Here is a 21,795-nt window from a genome sequence, read left to right on the forward strand (position 1 = left end):
AATGATGGAAGAACTCTTCAAAGGATTAGAGATGCTCGATGAGTATTCTGGGTGTTGTAAGACAACCCAGACATGAGTAAGTTGGTAATTGGTAGAATCAGTAATCTTGCTTAATAAACTATATTGATTGTCATGCTATTGTTTGCTGCATTACTTGGTTGTTGTGAGCTTGCGAGTACATTCCAAATACTCATCTAGCGTAACATGCAGATGCAGGAGAAGCCGAGGACGGAGGTCCTCATGGTCCGTACTAGGAAGTGTCCACAGCAGTGTCCCTGTGGATGGAGTTGCCGCTATGTTCCGCTACGCCGTAGAAGTACTTAGTAGTCTCGAAGCCCCACTATGATTCATAAATAATGTACATACTGTTGCAGCACCGAGGGTGCCTTTGGCCTCGCTATCCTTATAAGATATGTACTTGTAACCATATGCTATCAATAAAGTCAGTTCAATTTTGTTTCAAGTTGTTGAGTGTTTACAGAAGACATGATCTCTGAGTTGAAAACACTGGTAATCCGATTTGTGAGCCGGGGTGCCACATTACCCTTATAAACACACACCCTCATCCTATTCTATGAGCACCTTCGAAAGACTGAAGCGGTATATCATCTTGAGATTTACGATGTCATCTTAGGCGCCTCGTCATCGACGAAAACGTCTCCTCTCACTGAAAACGTATCACTGAAAATCCTGAAATAAATATAAAAACAATGCAAACACCAGCAGATAGGCTGAAAATACCATCGTTCGTCTTACCATCCGACAACATATTATTTTGCTTGAGCTTTGTTTCCTGGTGTGTTCTCTCAGGTCTCGATCCATGTATTGCATTTCCAGGCCCCCCAAGCAATAATTTCCTGTCCCATCCACCCGTCAAAATTAATTTCCCCAAAATAACCCCCACCAACTTCCCCGGAGCCTCGCGTTAACCAACCAATCCTTGCTCCTCCTTGCCTCAATATCAATAGATCAATATCAATAGAGAAAAGACCATTCTGCTTCTTCCTCCGGCTCCCTGTCTTCCGATAACCAGATATCAGTATCACCGGCGTGAGACACGGCTCGAGCCTGATTGATTGAACATGTCCGCCTCACGCGCCCTCCTCTCCAGCCCGCACGGGGGCGCGGGCCCGGCCTCCACGAAAGCGCGGGCCCGCCTCGCCGCGTCTTCGATCCCGTTCGCGCGCCTCCGCGCCCGGACCGCGATCCTGTCGTCGCCGGCGGCCACCGCGCCGGTGACCTCTTCGGAGCCGAGGCGCCGGATCTCGCGTTCCGTGTCGGACTCGGCGCCGCGGGCGAAGCCTGCGGTGCTGGTGGCGGAGAAACTGGGGGAGGCCGGGCTGGACGTGCTGCGCCAGTTCGCCGACGTGGAGTGCGCGTACGGCATGTCCCCCGCCGAGCTTCTCGCCAAGGTGGCGCAGTTCGACGCGCTCATCGTGCGGAGCGGCACCAAGGTGACGAGGGAGGTGCTGGAGGCCGGGCGCGGGCGGCTGCGGGTGGTCGGCCGGGCCGGCGTCGGGATAGACAACGTCGACCTGCAGGCGGCGACCGAGGCCGGGTGCCTCGTCGTGAACGCTCCCACGGCCAACACCGTCGCCGCGGCGGAGCACGGCATCGCGCTGCTCGCCTGCATGGCCCGCAACGTCTCGCAGGCAGACGCCGCGCTCAAGGCCGGTGAGTGACTCATCGCTTGACTCTTGCAGCCTCGTTTCATTTGTGATCGTTGGTGGTCAGTTACGTTACGTCCGTTTTAGTTTATCGATTGCCATTCTTTCAGATTTTTAGTGCTACTATTTTTGACATCGACGTCCGATTCTCAAGGATGGCTCCCAGTAGATTATAATACCACAAATATTCGTTGGTGCTTACTCATCCTCAGAATCGGAACATGTGATTAAATTACGTGGTGTCACTTTAGTGGCGTTGGGTGGGAGAGAAAGGTAAATTTAGACTTTACATGGACATATTGTGTCCAAGACGGACGCCTTTCAAATTCAATGCTAATAGAAAGCAACGGTTGTATCACTGAGGGTATTTTCCAGCGAATCAAAGCGGGGTGGATGTAGCGGCAGCAAACATCTGGCATCCTAAAAAGTACTCCATCCGTTTCAAAATATAAGACCTTTTAGAGATTTCACTAAGAGACTATATACGGAGCAAAATGAATGAATCTACACTTTAAAATATGTCTAAATACATCCGTATGTAGTTTATAATGCAATCTCTAAAAGGTCTTATATTTACGAAGGGAGAGAGTACTACCGCAACAAAAGCTCAAAAAGTAAATTCTGCATGACGGCGATTGAATCTCTCTGTTGGAGCCTATGCTAAATTATTGCTTCATATGAACCCTGACACGTCGCTAGGACCCGCATTTTTCTAGGCTGGCACCACCAAAGAAGTCGTTGTGACGAGTGACCACATGCTTGCGTGTCTTGATCCATGAAATAATTGTCCCTTGCCACCTTCTTTCTCCTTTTCTGGCAGCTGATACAGTGGGAATTAGATTTGTTGTTTTCTGATATAAGGGTAGTGATCAGTCAAGTAACCACACAAAAAGGGCTAGTATCCAGTACTACTACGTATGATCAATTGAGGTTTGCTCGTGTGCTGCTTTGGGATTATATTTTGCTCTTGGCTTTACTGGTCACAACAAGGAACAAGCGACTGAGCCAATGATTTTCAGGGTTTTTTCTTCTTCCAAACATCAGGCTTGTACTTGTGAACATAAATAAATTCTGCCCTGTTAGCAGGTCAACTTTAAAACGTGTATCAAACTTGCATACTATAATGGATGGGTTCCCCTAATAAGTGTGCCACCTCCTTTTCCTTTGAGAACAGGACAAGAAAAGGACAAACAAATTACCCAAAATAAATACTAACCTCTTGGCGAGAAAGTACATACTCCCTCCGTCCATAAATAAGTGTACATATAGGTTTGTACTTAGTCAAACTTTTTAAAATTTGACCAACTTTATAAAAAATAGTAGCAACATATATGACATGAAAATGATATATTTGAAAACTTCATATAAAGATAAATCTATTGATACTAATTTTATGTCATAAATGCTAGCAACTTTTTCGATAAAATTAGTCAAAGTTTAACTAGTTTGACTGACAGAAAAGGAAAAAGTACACTTATTACCGGACGGAGGGAGTAACCATCTTAGGACATACCGTTTGTCAAATACTCTCTACAAGTTGTACTAACGTGAAGACACTTGTTTTAAGATAGATATAGTGTTTGTGTACTCACCACACAGGGCTATCCATTGCGCTTCTGGTAGGGGTCTCCAATGCCACTTTCAAGCTCGAGATCGATGAATTGAAACATGTGAAAAAGCCTTTGAGGGCCTCGCGTGTCTTAGCTCCGTATCCAAGGTGGCATCCCCACTGAGCACTTCAAACCAATTCTAAGACATTTTTGGATGGAGGCCACACATGCAGCTCCTTGCCTAGGCAGCAATCTCCGCCTCAACCTTGAGAAATCCAATGCCCGAGAATCCTGCCTGAGTCAGGAAGCTTTCTCAGGAAGGAAACCAAAGAGGACCCCTATTCTTTATGGAAGCAACCAATAACATAAAGACATTTCTCGATTTCAACTTTGCGGCATGAAAAAAGAAAGGCAAGAAAAGAAATATATAGAATAAATATCTTTTTAATGTGTATCAATTGACCCGGCTTACAAATATATACTACCAACTATCAAGAGGGGACCAAGTTCAAAAAGGTTAGGACATTAGCATCGTATCTCTAAGTCGATTTGGTGGTGGCTAAAATCATAGTCGAAGCATGAAGCTAAATTTCGTGTTTTGATCCTTTTGCTGAAGTAAATCAAGATTTGACCCTCGTTTGCAAAAAAATTGGGATCTGATCCTTTTTCTACCGTCAGGCCTCATGGCGATAGGGTATGACAACCTACCGCCAAGGCCCCTGACGGTAGGGTTGCACGCCCTACCGCAAAAATTTCAAAGTTTATGCGCACACACCCGACCGCCAGACACCTTGACGGTAGGGTTGCATATGCTACCGCCAACACTTGTGACGGTAGGGGTGCACTGCGCTGACATGGCTCCTTTTCCTACCGCCAGTGACCTTGGCGGTAGGATGTTATACCCTACCGCCATGTCTGGCAATAGGAAAATGGCCAGATCCCGAAATTTTTGCAATGAGGGTCAGATCTCGGTTTACTTCAACAAAAGGGTCAAAACACGAAATTTAGCCGAAGCATGCGAGGTGTGAAGCGGAAATTCATGAGGCCACCCAGTTGCCTAAAGATTGGTGAACTCATTTATGCCATTAGTGATCAATTGTTGCACACTGGTCCATGCATCACAGCTTTTGTGAGAGTTGCATGCCTCACCCACCCCCATGTCCCATGCTCTTTTACTTTATCTCCAAATTTGAATCCACTATTTCTTTTGAAGCGAAGTCTAAATTAAGTTTCATTTGCATACTCCGGTTCACTGCAACATGCACTTTGGAACAATACCAATTTTGAATACATTTTAACATTTTTTTTACCAAGTTTCAAATACTAAAACTTGATAGTTGTATTATTATTTTTAACAAAGTTTCATTTGCTTTAGGGTTTAAGGTTTATGGCTTAGGGCTTAGGATTTAGTGTTTAAGTTTTAGTTTTTGAAACTTGCTGAATTTATCATTTGTTCCTATCAAGTTTTAGTAGTTGAAACTTGGTGAGATTTTTAAAACTTTTGAAAACGTATCCAAAAGTGCTCTTGCTTCAAAGCAATCGTCACAAGGAACACAAATATGCAAACATAATATAAATTGGACTTTCGTCTCAAAAGAATATAATGGATTCCAATTTACTCCCTCCGTTCCTAAATATAAGTCTTTTAAGAGATTTCACTATGGGTCTACATACGAAGCAAAATGAGTGAATCTACACTCTAAAGTATGTCTACATACAAGTATGTAGTCTACTAGTGAAACCTTTAGAAAGACTTATATTTAGGAACGGAGGGAGTAGAAGTCAAAAGAAGAAAAGGAGCATGGGAGGTGGGGGCATGCACTCTCTGCCAAAAGTTATGCAAAACGCTACATGCATGGAATGACTAAGCCCTAACCACAAAATAAGTTTAAGAATCTTGATACAATCAAGCAGCTGCATGCACGCGTGCCCCCGCCGTGCATGCTACAAATTCGCGTCCTTGGAGAGGAGAGCAATAATCTCTAGTTTGATTTCCTTTTGATCTCGTTGTAATAGCTGCACGCACCCCCCTTGGACAAATAAACAAATGTACCATCCCTCTTTCTGTAGAAAACAGAAGAAAAGGACACGCATGACCCCCATAACCCCGCTGTATCAGTATGATGAACTGTTACAACGGAAAATGAACAATGTGTTTGGCAAGAGCTTTGAGATGACATTTTGATTGTGATATCGACGACCTGCTTGCCGTGGGTGATTGATTGAGTATAGTATATTGCATTTGTGTGTGTCTCTGAAGTCTGTTTCAAGATAATGACAGCCTACCAGTGTAGCCAAAAGAGGTGCACCAAAGCTTTTGGTGAGGGGTCTTTGCTTTCTGGGGTCAGTTCCGATAGTAGAGTTATGCTTTCAGTATCTTTGCTAATTTAAGTGTATTCAAACACTGAAGCGTACTAAGGTGAGTATGTATGAAAATTACTGAATGTCATGGTTGCTATTTATAATTTTAGAATTTCTGGTCCACTTTTGATGTCATCATTAAATCATATATATGTTGGACTTTACGTGTCTCATGATAAGTGATTGCAAATTCAGCTGGATGATGCCTTTTTCGTATTGAGGAATCTATGCAAAACTATTTTGGTAATATGAACATAAAGTTTGATGCGTCCAACATGATACCTTAGTTTAGTGGGGAATATGATCCCTGCTCAACTTTAGCACTTTTTTTTGCGGGTACAACTTTAGCACTTCGATCTGCTTATTTGCCAAAATTTTGAAACGAAGCCAAAAAAAAAACCATGTTTTCTCAAGGCGAAAATTTGATGGACGTGGGCTGCCATTGTTTCTACCTCAAAAAAATGGTATATGATCGTATCTAACTAGTTAGTATTCACTCCGATTCATATTAATTGACGCTGCTTTAGTATGACCACAAAGTTTAGCGTGAATTTATGTCACTACTTACAATTGGGTCCCCCAAGGGAAGGCATAACGGAGTGTGGTAAAATCCACTTGCTAACGCTCCCAGCTGCGGGTTCTTCGCAATTAGCAGTGTTTCCAGTCTATCAGTGTCAATTGTATTCCTATCTTCCATGTTTAGATTGTGGCGAAAACTTTATAGTTACATAACAAATACTGCCAATGCGAGTGAATTGGTTCATTTTTGCTCCTAATAAAACTATTGAACTCATTTGTCACAGGCAAATGGCAAAGAACCAAGTATGTTGGAGTTTCCCTAGTTGGAAAGACTCTTGCCATCATGGGCTTTGGGAAGGTTGGCTCGGAGGTAGCAAGGCGAGCGAAAGGGCTAGGGATGCATGTGATTGCTCATGACCCCTATGCGCCGGCTGATAAGGCCCGTGCCATTGGAGCAGAGCTGGTCTCCTTTGAGGAGGCCATCGCCAAAGCTGACTTCATCTCCCTCCATATGCCGCTCACCCCGGCGACATCCAAGGTCTTCAAAGACGAATCCTTCGGAAAGATGAAGACCGGTGTGCGGATCATCAATGTGGCCAGAGGTGGAGTGATTGATGAAGATGCTTTGGTTAGGGCACTAGACTCTGGCAAAGTTGCTCAGGTGATTCGAAACTTCCTCTTCTCAACTTTCTTCCAGCTCACTGGTGTCAAGATTTCTCTGAAAGGTAGAGGTTTTGTTTGCCAATCTGGATCAGGCAGCTCTTGATGTCTTCACAGTGGAGCCCCCGCCAAAGGACAGCAAGCTGGTTCTTCATGAGAATGTCACTGTTACGCCCCATCTCGGAGCAAGCACAGTGGAGGCGCAGGAAGGCGTCGCAATCGAAATTGCTGAAGCTGTCGCGGGCGCACTGAGAGGTGAACTCGCAGCCACCGCTGTGAATGCTCCCATGGTCCCTGCAGAGGTAGGCACGAAGCTTCTTGAGATGTCAGTGATAGACTGCGATTATGCGGCCAATCTTTCTTCTAACTCTGTTTCTTTCTTCCCTTACAGGTCTTGTCAGAGCTAGCTCCGTATGTTTCCCTGGCGGAGAAGCTGGGGAGGCTGGCAGTGCAGCTCGTCGCCGGAGAGAGCGGCATCAAGGGCGTCAAAGTGGTGTACACCTCAGCCAGGGATCCCGACGACCTCGACACGAGGCTCGTCCGGGCGATGGTCACCAAAGGCATCGTGGAGCCCGTGTCCAGCACGTTCGTGAACCTCGTGAACGCGGACTATACGGCGAAGCAGCGTGGCCTGCGCATCGCCGAGGAGCGGGTTTCCCACGACAACCCCGCTGCTGAGGCGCCGCTGGAGTCCATCCAGGTACGCCTGTCGCACGTGCAGTCCAAGTTCGCCGGGGCGATCAGCGACGGCGGGGACATTGTCGTCGTCGGTAGGGTCAAGTACGGCGTGCCTCACCTGACCGTCGTCGGGCCTTACGAGGTCGACGTCAGCCTGGAGGGGAACCTGATCCTGTGCCGGCAGATCGACCAGCCTGGGATGATCGGGAAGGTCGGGAACATCCTCGGGCAGAGGAATGTGAACGTCAGCTTCATGAGCGTCGGCCGTACCTCCCGTGGCAAGCAGGCGATCATGGCCATCGGCGTGGACGAGGAGCCTGACAAGAAGACGCTCGAGAAGATTGGGGCGATCCCGGCTATCGAGGAGTTTGTGTTTGTCGAGCTATGATGGACAGTTGGCGCTCGCTCCACTCCTCAGTCCTCACTAGAATAAGTAGCAGCTCGTCATCTGCCACAGGGAGTGAAGTGATCCTTCCACGCCTCCACGGCGCCTTTGTTTGGCCTCCGTTTGAATAAGAACGATGTATTTGTATGTATGCTCTGTGTGTCAATGTGTGTGCCTAGCGCTTGTTTGTGGAGAGTTGTATCATAGTGCTGTATTATATTGTTTGACTAGATAATTTTTTCTGTGTTGAATAGAGACACAAATATTTTGTATGTAATGACCATGATCTATCTGTCATTTTATTCTATTTTTATGTACGAAAGTCAACAGGATGCTATATTTCATCAATAAAGTTGGATAAAAACAAAGTTACAAATATGAACCAAGAGGAGGGAGGGTTAGCGCTGGTAGCCGAGAACTATATATACCAGCAAGGGAGAATACACCAACTGTAGGGGGCTAAAAATCAGGTAAAACATTAAGAGCGTCTCTAGCAAATCTCGTGTGTGGGATGGATCCCCATGACATGCTATGATCCTTAGAGAGTTTAAGGAGAGTATGAGGCCGTCTGAGCTGCAGTTCGACATACTCCAGATTCGGGTTTGGGTTTTGAACCTTCCGTTCAATCTGAGGAGTGATGCTAGGGGCAAAGCAGTGGCAATGCAAATTGGCGAGAATGCATTTGTTGTCCAGTTTGATCCTTTTGGTGGTTACCTGAGAGCTAGGGTAGCCATTGATGTCTAGAAGCCCTTCCGCAGGTGGATCTTGATTGACTCCGCGGCGAGGGGTAGCCGGGACTGGTATGACATACAGTATGACCATGTGCCCAATTTCTGCTTCTTATGCAGACGTTTGGGTCAGTCTCATCTACATTGTCCGACGCCTGGTACAAGGGATGATAACAGTGATCTACCGTTCAGGACTAGCTTGAGAGCGCCGGAAGAGAAAAAGAAAGCGGTGTCCAGCAAGGGTTCGTCTAAAGAGCAGCAATCCAGCCAGAATAGTAACAAGGAGGCTCGCACGACGAACGCACAAACAGATCCCACACCCGAGGTTCTCCCCCCCCCCCAAGAAATCAATCATGAGAAGAATAAGAGAAAGGAGGGTCTTCAGTGCAGAAAAAAGTGTACATGCAAATTGCCCTGCAAGCGGCTTCCACCGAAGAGCAGGTGCAAGACAAGGCGGCCACCAATGCCTTGGTGGTCTTGAGTGCTAGCGAGAACAAGATGGTGGGTGAGGGTGGACATACCGGCTCTGAACCGGACCCAAAGAAGAAGAAGCCCACTCCTACCAACTCTCAAAGTTCGGACTGTTCGACGGCGGTTGCGGAGCAGCCCCGCCGAGACCAATGAGTTGCCTAAGCTGGAACTGCCGGGGGCTTGGGAACCCCGCGACAGTTCGCGAGCTTCGCAACATTGTGAAGCAAGAAGGACCCGATCTCCTGTTTGTCATGGAGATTAAAATTTCGGCACAAAGAGTGGAGAATTTGAAAATTTTATTGGGTTTTGTTGGCTATTTTGTTGTCAACGGTGTTGGCCTAAGTGAGGGAATCGACATGTTTTGGTCCACGGATCTAGATGTTGATCTGAAGAGCTATAGTACCAGACATATTGATCTTATGGTGCGGAAGAAAAGTGATGGCTCGAAGCAATGGCGAGTGACAGGTTTCTATGGAGCTCCAAAAGTTGAAGATCATCATCACAGCTAGAGGTTCATGAGGACGCTATACGCAATCCAGCATGAGGCTTGGATGTGCATTAGATATTTCAACGAGGCTTTGTGTGGCTCAGAGCATTTTTGAGAAGCCCCAAAACGGAGTGGAAAATGTGGGCTTTCCGAGAAGTGATGGACGAGTGCTCTCTTATCGATTTGGGTTGGTCGGGTACTGAATACACATGGGATAATATGCAGCCTGGGAGATTAAATGTGAAAGCCCGGCTAGAAAGTCCTTTCGATAATTCCGTTGTCATTCATATGTTCGCACACATCAATGTGAGACACATTGTGATGACAGAGTCAGATCATTGTTTCGTTTTCACGGATTTGCATGAGCACTTGGCATCGGTTGTGTCTAGGGGCCCAAACCATTCAAATATGAGGACATGTAGCAAACGCATGTGGACTACGACAGACTAGTGCTGGACTCATGGCAACGAGGGGCAGGCCAAGAGGGGCTACAGGGTGTTCTTCAAGCTCTAACTGCGCTGCAGGGAAACCTTGCGGCATTGGGGCCGAAGGAATTTGGATGTTTATCACGCAAGATTCGGAAACTAGGGAGCTTCTTGCCCGGTTGCGTGCCCAGTCCTTGCGACGGGGCCCATCAGATGAAGAGAAGTCAGTGGCTAAGAAGCTAAAGTTAGCCCTGCATCAAGAACAAATTTGGCTCTGCCAACAATCGCGGGTTCCATGGTTGTGTGAGGGTGATCGAAACACGGGCTACTTCCATGCCCAGGCTGCCCAACACAAGCGCATGAATAAGATAGAAAACTTGGTGCGTACGGATGGTACGATCTGCAGTAACCTCGATGAAGATCGAGCTGAGGTTCAGCAGTTCTACGAACAGTTGTACACCTCACAAGTTTTTTATCGGATGGAGGAGTTGTTAGACGTGGTACCTCCCCGTGTGACTCCCCATATTAACGAGGATCTCGGCAAGCCGTTTTCAGAAGAGGAGGTTCGACGAGCCCTCTTTGAGATGGCTTCGTCGAAGGCACCAGGGGTGGATGGTTTCACGACAGAGTTTTTTCAGCGCCACTGGCTCTTGCTCAAGGATGACATTGTTCCTGCGGTGCGTGAATTTCTTAATGGGGGGGGGGACTTCCCATGGGTATGAATGACACCTCTATTACCTTAATCCTCAAGGTACGCTTCCCTCAAAGTATTTCCCAATATCGACCCATATCTCTCTGCCCGATTTTGTACAAGATCGTTGCTAAGGCTGTTGCTAACCGCCTCCGAGGGTGCTTGGACGACATTGTTGGTATTGAACAGAGTGCATTTGTCCCCGATCGACTGATAACTGATAATGTGTTAATTGCACATGAGAGTGTGCATGCCATGAGGAGAAGTAAGTGTTGGAAATATGCCCTAGAGGCAATAATAAAGTGGTTATTATTATATTTCCTAGTTCATGATAATTGTATATTATTCATGCTATAATTATATTAACCGGAAACCGCAATACATGTGTGAATATATAGATCACAATGTGTCCCTAGTGAGCCTCTAGTTGGCTAGCTCGTTGATCAATAGATGATCATGGTTTCCTGATCATGGACATTGGATGTCATTGATAACGGGATCACACCATTGGGGAATGATGTGATGGACAAGACCCAATCCTAAGCATAGCACTAGATCGTATTGTTCGTCTGCTAAAGCTTTTCTAATGTCAAGTATCATTTCCTTAGACCATGAGATTGTGCAACTCCTGGATACCGTAGGAGTGTTTTGGGTGTATCAAACGTCACAACGTCACTGGGTGATTATAAAGGTGCACTACAGGTACGAATTGAGACTGGGATTTGTCACTCCGTGTGACGGAGAGGTATCTCTGGGCCAACTCGGTAAAGCATCATCATACTGAGCTCAATGTGACTAAGGAGTTAGCCACGGGATGATGGGTTACGAAACGAGTAAAGAGACTTGCCGGTAACGAGATTGAACAAGGTATAGGGATACCGACGATCTAATATCGGGCAAGTATCATGCCGGTAGACAAAGGGAATTGCATACGGGATTGATTAAATCCCCGACATCGTGGTTCATCCGATGAGATAATCGTGGAACATGTGGGAACCAACATGGATATCCGGACCCCGCTGTTGGTTATTGACCGGAGAGGTGTCTCGGTCATGTCTGCATGGTTCTCGAACCCGTAGGGTCTACACGCTTAAGCTTCGATGATGCTAGGGTTGTTATGCGAATAGTATACGTGGTTACTAAAGGTTGTTTGGAGTCCCGGATGAGATCCTGGATGCCACGAGGAGTTCCGGAATGGTCCGGAGCTAAAGATTCATATATGGAAGTGGAGTTTTGATTGCCGAAAGTGTTTCGGGATTCATCGGTAATGTACCGGGACCACCGGGAGGGGCCACCAGCCCCAAGAGGCTACATGGGCAAAAGTGGATGGGAACCAGCCCCTAGGTGGACTGGTGCGCCACCCACCTAAGGCCCAAGGTGCACAAGTGCAAGAGGGGCCAACCCTAGGGCGTGGAGGGGCTTGCCTTGGCTGGTAAGCCACCCTAGGGCGCCACCTCCTCCTCCTCCTTGGACGCCGCACCTCCTAGGGTTTCCCTAAGGGTGACCGGCCCTCCTCCTCCTCCCTCCTATATATAGTGGAGGGTTTTGGGGCTGAAACAAACAAGTTCTTCCCCCCTCTCGGCGCAGCCCTACTCCTCGTCCTCCTCGTCCTCCGTAGAGCTTGGCGAAGCCCTGTCGGAATACCACGCAGCTCCACCGTCACCACGCCGTTGTGCTGCCGGAGCTCTCCCTAAACCTCTCCTCTCTCCTTGCTGGATCAAGGCGTAGGAGACGTCACCGGGCTGCACGTGTGTTGAACGCGGAGGCGCCGTTGTTCGATGCTTAGATCAGAATCTACCGTGATCTGAATCGCTACGAGTACGACTCCATCAACCACGTTCTAGTAACGCTTCCGCTTAGCGATCTTCAAAGGTAGGAAGATGCTCTACTCCATTGCTCGTTGTTGGTTTCTCCTAAATAGATCCTTGTGAAGCGTAGGATTTTTTTTTGAAATTACTACGTTCCCCAACAGGAAGAGTGGGGGGAATGTTGTGTGTGCTATCAAGCTGGACATAATGAAAGCTTACGACAGCATAGAGTGGCACTACCTGCAAGCGGTCATGCTGAAGCTGGGTTTCTGTGTGGAGTTTGTTCGCATAATCATGAAGTGTGTTACATCTATCAGATTCTCTATTCGTGTGAACGGTGAACTTCTCCCCTTTTTTCGCTCCCTCGAGGGGGTTGCGACAAGGTTGCTATGTGCGGAAGGACTGACTTCACTCCTGAATCATTTTGGTGGTTTGAGAGTTGACAAAGGCATTCGCTTCAGTCATTGTTCTTCTCGGATTAACCACCTCCTCTTCGCACATGATTGTTTGATTTTTTATGCTGTGTAGGATCAAAAGTATGTCTAGACCGGGGGGGGGGGGGTGATTAGACTACTTGACAAGATAAAAACTTAGCCTTTTCCCAATTTTAGTTGTTGGCCAGTTTTACCAATTGCCAAGTCAAGTACATCCTACAGATGCAGTTCTAAGAGTATAGCAACGGAATGTAAAACATGCAACTGTAAAGTAAAGGAGTAAGGTAGGGAGATCAAATGCATGAGGTTGACACGACGATTTTTGGCATGGTTCCGATAGGTGGTGCTATCGTGCATGCAAGTTAGTGGGGACTTCAACCCACAGAGGGTAACGACTGCGAGAGTCCATGGAGGGCTCCACCCACAAGGGGTCCACGAATAAGCGACCTTGTCTATTCCACCACGGCATTCGTCCACACAGGACTAGCCTCACTCACGGAAGATCTTCATGAAGTAGGCGATCTCCTTGCCCTTACAAACATCTTGGTTCAATTTCACAACATGAAGTTGGAGGCTCCCAAGCGACACCTAACCAATCTAGGAGGCACCACCATCCACAAGGTAATATATGTGGTAGAACGATGAACTCCTTGCTCTTGTGCTTCTAAAGATAGTCTCCTCAACACAAAATCACTCTCTCATAGAATAGGCATGGGTAGGAGATATTGATTTGGCGGAAAGCAACTTGGGGAGGCTAGAGATCAAGTTTCAAATGATTGTATTGGAATATCTTGGTCTCAACACATGAGTAGGTGGCTCTCTCTCAGAAAAATGTATCTGACAATGAAGTGTGTTCTGAGTGCTTTCTCTATGAATGAGAGGTAGGTGGAGGGGTATATATAGATTGTCCCCAAAATCCAACCGTTACACCTAAAGTGGCCAACTCGGTGACACCGAAGTCATCAACTCGGTGGTATCGACTTGCACTAAAGGCAACAACTTTTGAATCTCGGTGGAACTGATATACACAACTGAGTGGCTCTGAAAAAGTGGCTAATGGTGAGATGACACAACTCGGTGACACCGATACTCAAACTCGGGAATTACGATTTTGTGTACCGGGGCAACAGAAAGTTGGTCACCCAAACTCGGCAGCACCGATATGGTTTCAGTTGCACCCAACAAAAAGTGGGTTTGTCTAGGGTTTTGTCTGGGATGAAACTCGGTAGTGCCGAATCTGAAAACATGGCGGCACAAATTTTGAGTCTATGGTTTTGGAAAGACTTGTTAAATGGAAAAATGACTAAGTATTTTTGGTGGCTATCTCTCAGCAATTGAGTAACCAGTTCATTTTAATACCTCACCCCCTTTTAATAGTATTGGCTTTCTTATGGACTCAAAAGTGATTTCTCACAAATATAAAATGAAGAGTCTTCTATCTTGAAGCTTGGGCCAATCTTATTCCTTTCTTGCATCAAGGGGCATCTCCACATAAGCCTTTAGCCAATGCATCTTTTGAACTTTTCTAAAATATACTTGGATAAACATATTAGTCCAATGATGCATATGCTGTGATCAATTATCAAAACCACCCTAGGGAACAACTGTGCTTTCAATCTCCCCCTTTTTGGTAATTGATGACAATATAGATCAAAGCTTCGACAAAAGATATAATCAATGATTAGCATCGATGCTTTGAGAAGTATGTGAAAAGCAAGAGCTCCCCCTAATTTGTGCATTATATATAATTTGCGTTTGAATGCAAATTCACAATCAATTAGGATCATGGGTCACTATTCCATGTCACATACATCTTGGTGGTGCGCATACATGATAAGAATGAATAGTAATGCACATGACACCAAAAAGATAAGTGAATGATCATCACATAGATAGCTAAAAGGTAACAACGTAGCATCAACCAAGAAAACTGTATGATCGAACACATGAACGAGTAATGTCATCCAAAAGACCATAGTTTGGAAAAACCAAAATGAGAGCAAATAAAGTCAAAAGCTCTCTCTCTCGAAGACCTATTAGAACTGGGCAGCTGATCGTCTCTCTGGGCAGCTGATGATAGAGTCAACAGAAGAGCATCCACGGAGGCTTCTGCTGAATGTCATGGAGCTGGAGGAGTGGATACTGGAGGTGCTGGAACTGGGGTTGAAGGTGAAGGTGCAGATGCATGCGCTCAGGAAGTTGGCCTTGCTTCCGACACTGGCACAACTGCTGAACGGGGTTTGGTGCTGAACTGAGTGGTAGTGCGAGGAGGCGACTCTTCACCATCACTATTAGAACTAGGTGTATTCACACCGTCAACTTCATGCTTGAGCTGATCAACACTAGCAGATATCTCATTCACTAACACCTGGACTTTTGTCATACAAGACAGTCTCATAAAAGTCTTGTTGTTCCTTGGTGTGAAACCTTGGATCAACAACGGTTCTTCTCCTTATGGCATATGGATCTGCAACTCTCCATTTCCTCAAACCTTCATCTTTCTTCTTCTTCATATCTTCAGCTACTGGATGAGCATCATTGTGCAGTGGCAGATTTGGCCGGAGCTATGTGAGAATAGGTGCATTCTCAACTTCTTCCTCTGCAGCAAAGGCACTGGAAGCGGGGCCTTTTTCCTTGGTAGCTGTAGGAATGTCCTTTGTAGTCCTATTGGAAGCTACAACCTTTTTAGCCTTAGACGCAGGCTTAGGAGCAGATTTCTTGGGCATAGCATCAACCATCACCTTCTTCTTTTTCTGAGGAGGAGGAGGGGCATCAGCTGGGATCTCATCTTCTCCAGCAGCATCTTCTGGGTTCTCATACATGGAAGTAGGTCTTCCAACAACATGAATTACCCTCTTGATGGCTCTCTTCACACCAGCCTTCTTAGGAGGATTGTCAAGGGAAAGTGTCATCCCTGGCCTTGCAAATTTAGGGGCTTTAACATCAGGAGGCTTACCATACTCCTTTTTGACAGTCTTCTTGACGGGAGCTTTCTCTTTCAGCTTCTAAGGAGCTGAAATTGCCTCTAGCATAAAATCTGAGTCCTCTTCATTTGAGTTAAGCTTCTTTCTGGTCCTTGTAGCAGCCTTGGGCAAGCTATAAGAACTGGGGGGGGGGGTACTTGGATCTGAATGTGACCTCTCAGGACTTGTGCCTGAGTCCATCTCAACACTGTCCTCAGTGAAGTTGTTTTGGATATCGTGAGATCCTGACATCCTGACAAACAAAGCAGACAAGCAACCAAGAGACCAGCAAACAAGCAGACCTATGAAATAGATATAGAAGATCCGAAGGATTGATCATCAGAAAATACAGAAGGTTTTCAAAAATATGAACAAAGAAATCCTTAGTTTTAGCTTTCTGCAGATCACATTTTGGTAGCACCGAGTCTGAATTGTGGGAGTCATCGAGACAAATGAAGTACTTCACAAAGACTTGGCAGTCACTTTGGCGGAACCGAAAGTGAAAACTCGGTCTCACCGAGTTAATTCTCAAAAACCCTAAATTCAAAATCGGTGGAACCGAATTTTCCAATTCGGTGGCACCGAGATGTATTCTGCAGATTGCTAACCCTAAAAGAAACTTTGTTCGCTGATCTACGAGAACATCTAGTGGAAGGAGGGGTTTGCACATGGTGGCTTATGGAGAAAAGATTCCTAATGCGCATGAGTCGGATCAAAGGAGCGCAAGAGGAGATTGGAACCGTACCCTAGCTCGGTGGCGGTCCGACTACGATAGCGATGGCGGTGAAGATTCCGTCGACGGTGATGAATACCAACGGCGAAGGTGCTCGGGGAGGCAAAGGCGACGACCAGGGCTCCTTCGGTGACATCTTAGGGTTTGGGAATGAAATGTTTGAGGAGATAGTTTCAAAACGTTCGGTTCGCGAGGTTATATACCCATCATTGTCGGTGTCACCAAGATTACAAAATCGGTGTCACTGAATTCCTCTTCTGTCAGCTGACAGGGAAACTCGATGTAACCGAGTTGGTGATTTCGGCGGTACCGAGATTGAAAACCCATATCAACTTTGGGAATTCGGTGGAACCGAGTTTTTGGGGTTGGTTTCACTGAGATTCACAAAGAGATTTTAGAAGGTAGCCTTTGACGGTACGGAACTCCGAGTGCTCCTTCACACAGAGGGATCGACAAGTGCTTGTTCAAGTTTTGTGATGAAGCATGAATATAACTTGAGATGATATATCATAGATAGCTAGAGGAGGGTCCTAGGAATTCTTGTCCATCCAATTGGCAAAAGATAAATCAAAAACCAAATAACAACAATTGGATGTCCTCGAATGAACAAAAATATGCAGACCAACATGCTCACACAATAAGATGGTACATAAAATATGGTGAACATGCACAAACATCCTAGCATCTATAAAGCACTTGGGCGATGACAAAGTCATCTATATATGAGTATATTGACTTAGGAGCCAAGTAAGAATACTTGATCATAGGTCATACTCATTGTCGTGGGTATAAGCCTGACAGTAGATGTGTAGGGTACGAAAGGGATGGGCAGAGTCCTAGCTACGGCGAGAATGTATGAGTTCAGGCCCCTCTGCGGTGGAGGTAATAGCCCTACGTCTCAGTGCTCTGGGAGCTTGTTGTCGAGTGGAATATGGAATACAATGATTTGCTAACCCTTTTACCAGTGGGGGAGGGTGGCTTATATAGAGTGCCCTGCCCTCCACAACGGTTCTGGTATAGGGGTGGAGTAGTGGTGATTGAATACGTACGTTACAGGTAACGTACGACCTAAATGCTAATAAATGCACCTGGAAACGTACGACCGTTTCCCTCCAGGGGGGTTACGATGTACCGAGTGTTATCCGGTCGGTCAGCTTGATATCCTCCGAATGTTAGTCTCCGACTGGACGTCATCGAAGACCTGTTACCGACTGGATGATGGGGACTCCTTAATTCAGTCGGAACTGACTAAGGCCCTTGTCCTTTGTGAGGGGTAGTCCTTGGGTAGGACCTACAGGGCAGGCCTATGACCCTACCCTAGGACTATATCCCCATCATTAGTCCCCGAATGGATTGGGGTTGGAACGACGAGGCAATGCTTGAAGTTTGGATCCGACTGGAATGGATTTGGCTTGGGCGTTGCTTGCCTCGATCCATTTTATCTTATCTGACCAATGATCCGAGTGGAAATCTCCGTGGAACGAACTGTCGGACACCGAGTGTTTTCAGGGTATCTCTTGACGCGACCCGTCAACTGACAGCAGCGGATTTTCCGGGATCTTCAAATTTCGGTTTCCACGCACTCAGCGGGGATGACGCCAGCGCGCTCGAGTAGCGCCTGATGCCTCGATTCTCGCGCCTTCAACTCCTCCACTGATATCGCCGCGGCCGATCGGGGGATAAGGTTTTGGGGCCACGCGCCAGCGACCCAGTCGGGACCTTACTTAAATCCCGGCGGCAAGGGCTTCTGTTATGCCCGCCGGATCTCTTGCCATTGCTTCGTCCTCCTCGCCTCTTCCAGCGCATCTGCCATTGCTTCGTCCTCTTCGCCTCTTCCAGCGCACCTAACCTCTCCACTCCTCCTCCCTCTCCGCGAGCTCGCAACTTCTGCCATGACCAAGGGTCAGACCAGCAAGATGGAGGCAAATAAGAAAAAGGGGAAGGCGGCGGCTCCTGCTCAGCGGCGGCAGCGGCCGTTGCAGGCGGGGTGGATTCAAAGCGACTTCCTCCCCTCCACGGTGACGGAGGGGGATCTGCTGCAGCTGGTGGAGGACGGGATGATCGTCCGCAAGTCTTGGAGGCTGCCGGCAGAGAACGAGGTCGAGCCGGCACCCCGGGAGGGGGAGCGCGTCTTGCTCCTCAGCCATGTCTACCGAGGTTTCTCCCTGCCCCCTCATCCTTTCTTTAAGGGCATCATGAATCACTTCGGGGCACAGCCTCACCACTTCCCCCCGAATGCTATCGCCCATCTTTCCGCTTTCATCGTTATGTGCGAGTGCTTCATAGGTTGCCCCCCCAATTGGGGGTTGTTCAAACATATATTCTCTGCTAGATCTCAGACTATCAAACGACTCAGCCAGTCGGATGATAAAACGCATCTTCTCCAACTCTGCGGGGGCTTAGGTTTCCAGAAAAAGAGTCGGAGTAGTTATCCTGCTCTTCAGCTGAGCGAATCGGTCAGGAAATGGCAGTCGACGTGGTTCTACTGCCAAGACGTTGCCTGTCCGAACGCCTCTTCAGGGTTGCCTCCTTTCAGCCTTGACCGTCCCGCTCCACCTAAGCAGCTCGCGCTCACGAAGGTGGAGAAGATCGATATCCAGCCCCTGGTCGACGCACTCGTAGACGTCGTCAGGAGGGGAGTCACCGGCATGGATTTGATGGAGACTTTCCTTGGTCGGCGCATACGAGCGCTGCAGGCTCACGACCACGCCATGTGCCACTACTCGGGGATTGAGGACTCCACTTGGACCAACGTCTTGAGTGTGACCGAGGAGAAGGTGGCGTCGTGGGTGCTCCAGATCACTGGCGCCTGCCAGAACCCCAGGGGGTCTCGGCGAGTGAGGGCTTTCAGCGCGGACAATCCTCCTCCGAATCGGGTGAGTACTATGTGCCGAGTGCACGTATCTGTTTTAGTTTCATTGCTTTCTTGAATCTCTGCCTGTCACTTGATGTCGCCGATGTTTTTCACGCAGAAGTGGACCAACTGGTTTTCTCCTGTCTCGAACGGGAACCCGGACGAGGAGGAGGAAGAAGGTAGCCAAGAGGGCAGCGTGGAGAGCGCTGAGTATGTCTCCGACAGCGGGGAGTCGGAGGAAGAGACTAGCGAGGAAGAGGAGGAAGACGAAGAGCAGGACTCGCCGCCTCCGCAATTAGAGCATCGGACCAAGCGCCGACACGAGCCTGCCGTCCCCTCGGCCCCTCCGGCATCTTCGAGTGCTCCGCTCGCTGCTCCAGTGGTCCCGAGTGCTCGGAGCACCAAGAGGGCCAGGGATGCCGCCGCTGAACCTGCGGGTCAGTCTTCCAAGGCGGCCAAACCGAGTGGGTCCAAACCTCGGGAGGCCCTGCCGCAGATGAGGGTTGCTGTCCCCGTCACCTCCATGTAAGTGTATTGACCTTCTAACTTCTTCTGATATCCGAGTGAACTCCTGTTTATTGGTCGGATGGATTTCACTCGACAAAGTCGCTACTTCTGCCACCTCTCCGGCGCGCCAGGAGGATGACCCCATGGACACGGACAACGTCGTCTCGTCCCAGCCAGGTGCGTCGTAGTGACTTCGTGTGTTTTATACTATTGTGTCTCGAATTTTATCTTCGGTCTTGTCCTTCTCTTTTTCTGAGATCTCGCGACATTCGGTCTGGCAGGGGCGATTTATGTGGGCGAGGGTGACCAAGAGGAACCTGAGCCAGCCGCAGAGCCTATCCTTGAGGCCGTCCCGCTAGTTGCTGCTCTCGCCGCCGACGTGTTGCCGACTGAGGCGATGCCGCCGACTGAACCGGCGCTGGTGGTTGAGGAGCCGACTGGAGCGGACCTTGGGATGCCTCAGGAACTTCCGACGATGCCAAGCTCGTCGAATGTCGAGTTCAACATCCAGCGTCTCCCGGAGGAGCAAGTGGGAGCGGCCAAGGGAGCCATGGTGCAGGCGGAGCTGATGACTGGAGAAGCCAAGAGGGCCTACGACTCTGTCGCATCCCTGTACAAGCGGAGCTTGGCGCTGCGGGATGATATCCGAGTAAGTGGGCTAGTAAGTATTTACTTTTCTCTTGTAACCCGCTGGGTGTTCTTGGATAGCATATGTTGTTTGCAATGGGTTCACTCTGAGTGAACCCAGTGGGTGTAGTCCCCGAGACTTCTGCCGAGTGCTTGCACCGGCAGTTGTCTTTATACATATTGTCTTTGCTTTGGTCAGGTCTGTAAATAATATGATCGACTGCGAGCAGTTGTGGCACTCGGAGTGCACGTACTGTAAGAGTCCCCGAGAGTAATTTGTACTCAGGTCGGGTAGTGTTGGCCTCGTAGGCGTAGGTTGTAACATGCATCTCAATAGGGCTGGCCTGCTTGAGTTGCATACCAGTGGGGTCACTCTCAGTGAACCCACTGGGTGTAGTCCCCGAGACCGCTATCGACTGCTTGCGTCGGCAGGGGTCTGAAGCACTTAGACGTTTATTGTTGAATTATCTGATTGCCTCTTGTTGCTGGCTGGCAGAAAACTTGTGAGATGGGGACCGCATACGAGACTCTGAGGGCGGAGAAGATTCAGTTTGCTGGTGAGCGGGATGCGGCACTGCTTGCAATGGATGGTATGAAGGTGGTGCTGGCGGAGCGAGAGAAGTCGTTGGAGCAGGCGCGTGAAGCCAACAAAGTGCTGACGGAGGAAGTTGAAAAAATGGGGAAACAAAGGAGTGCTCTGATGGGGCAAATGAACGTGTTGAACAAATGCTGCAGAGCACACGAGAAATACGTCAGTGACTGGGCTCGGCAGATGATGACGCGTCTGGCTGGTAAGTCCTATTTTTTCTGAGTGCTTGTGGTATGTGCGTCACAGTCGGCACTTATTGTTTGCTTGTCCTTTTGTCACAGATTTTTGCTTTGACGCTGAAGCTGAAGCGGCTGATGTGGAGCGGTCAATTCTCGAGAATGTTCCACTCGACGAAGACGCCAATCGGGATCTGCTCCGGGCGCACATCCGCGTGGGCAAAGTTGGCCCTTTCATCGGTCGACTGAGAGAAGTCGTCGGCCGAATCGAGAAGGAGCTTTGGCCAGAAGATGAGTCGCGGCAGGAGATGGAGAACCTGATGGCTCGACTGGAGTAGATTCCGAACCGAGTTCAGTCGTGGAAGAAATCTGCAGCTCGTTGTGGTGCAGATGTTGCTCTGTCCCTGGTCCGAGTCCATTGCAAGGAGGTGCGCGAGGAGAAGCTGAAGACATCGAAGGTGGCCAACATGAAGAAACTTCGA

At 48.1% G+C, this 21,795-nt stretch overlaps 1 protein-coding gene across 1 annotated transcript; it reads left to right on the top strand.

Annotated features, from left to right (window-relative positions):
* Positions 1 to 439: 439 nt before the first annotated feature.
* LOC123439600 (D-3-phosphoglycerate dehydrogenase 3, chloroplastic-like) lies at positions 440 to 8,097 on the top strand. Its single transcript, XM_045116295.1, has 4 exons — positions 440 to 1,674; positions 6,382 to 6,758; positions 6,853 to 7,059; positions 7,149 to 8,097. The coding sequence occupies exons 1-4, from the start codon at positions 1,083 to 1,085 to the stop codon at positions 7,821 to 7,823; spliced, it is 1,851 nt and encodes a 616-aa protein (XP_044972230.1). The 5' UTR covers positions 440 to 1,082; the 3' UTR covers positions 7,824 to 8,097.
* Positions 8,098 to 21,795: the final 13,698 nt, after the last annotated feature.

The sequence above is a fragment of the Hordeum vulgare genome, chromosome 1H (genome assembly GCF_904849725.1).
Source record: "Hordeum vulgare subsp. vulgare chromosome 1H, MorexV3_pseudomolecules_assembly, whole genome shotgun sequence".
Lineage (NCBI taxonomy): Eukaryota > Viridiplantae > Streptophyta > Magnoliopsida > Poales > Poaceae > Hordeum > Hordeum vulgare.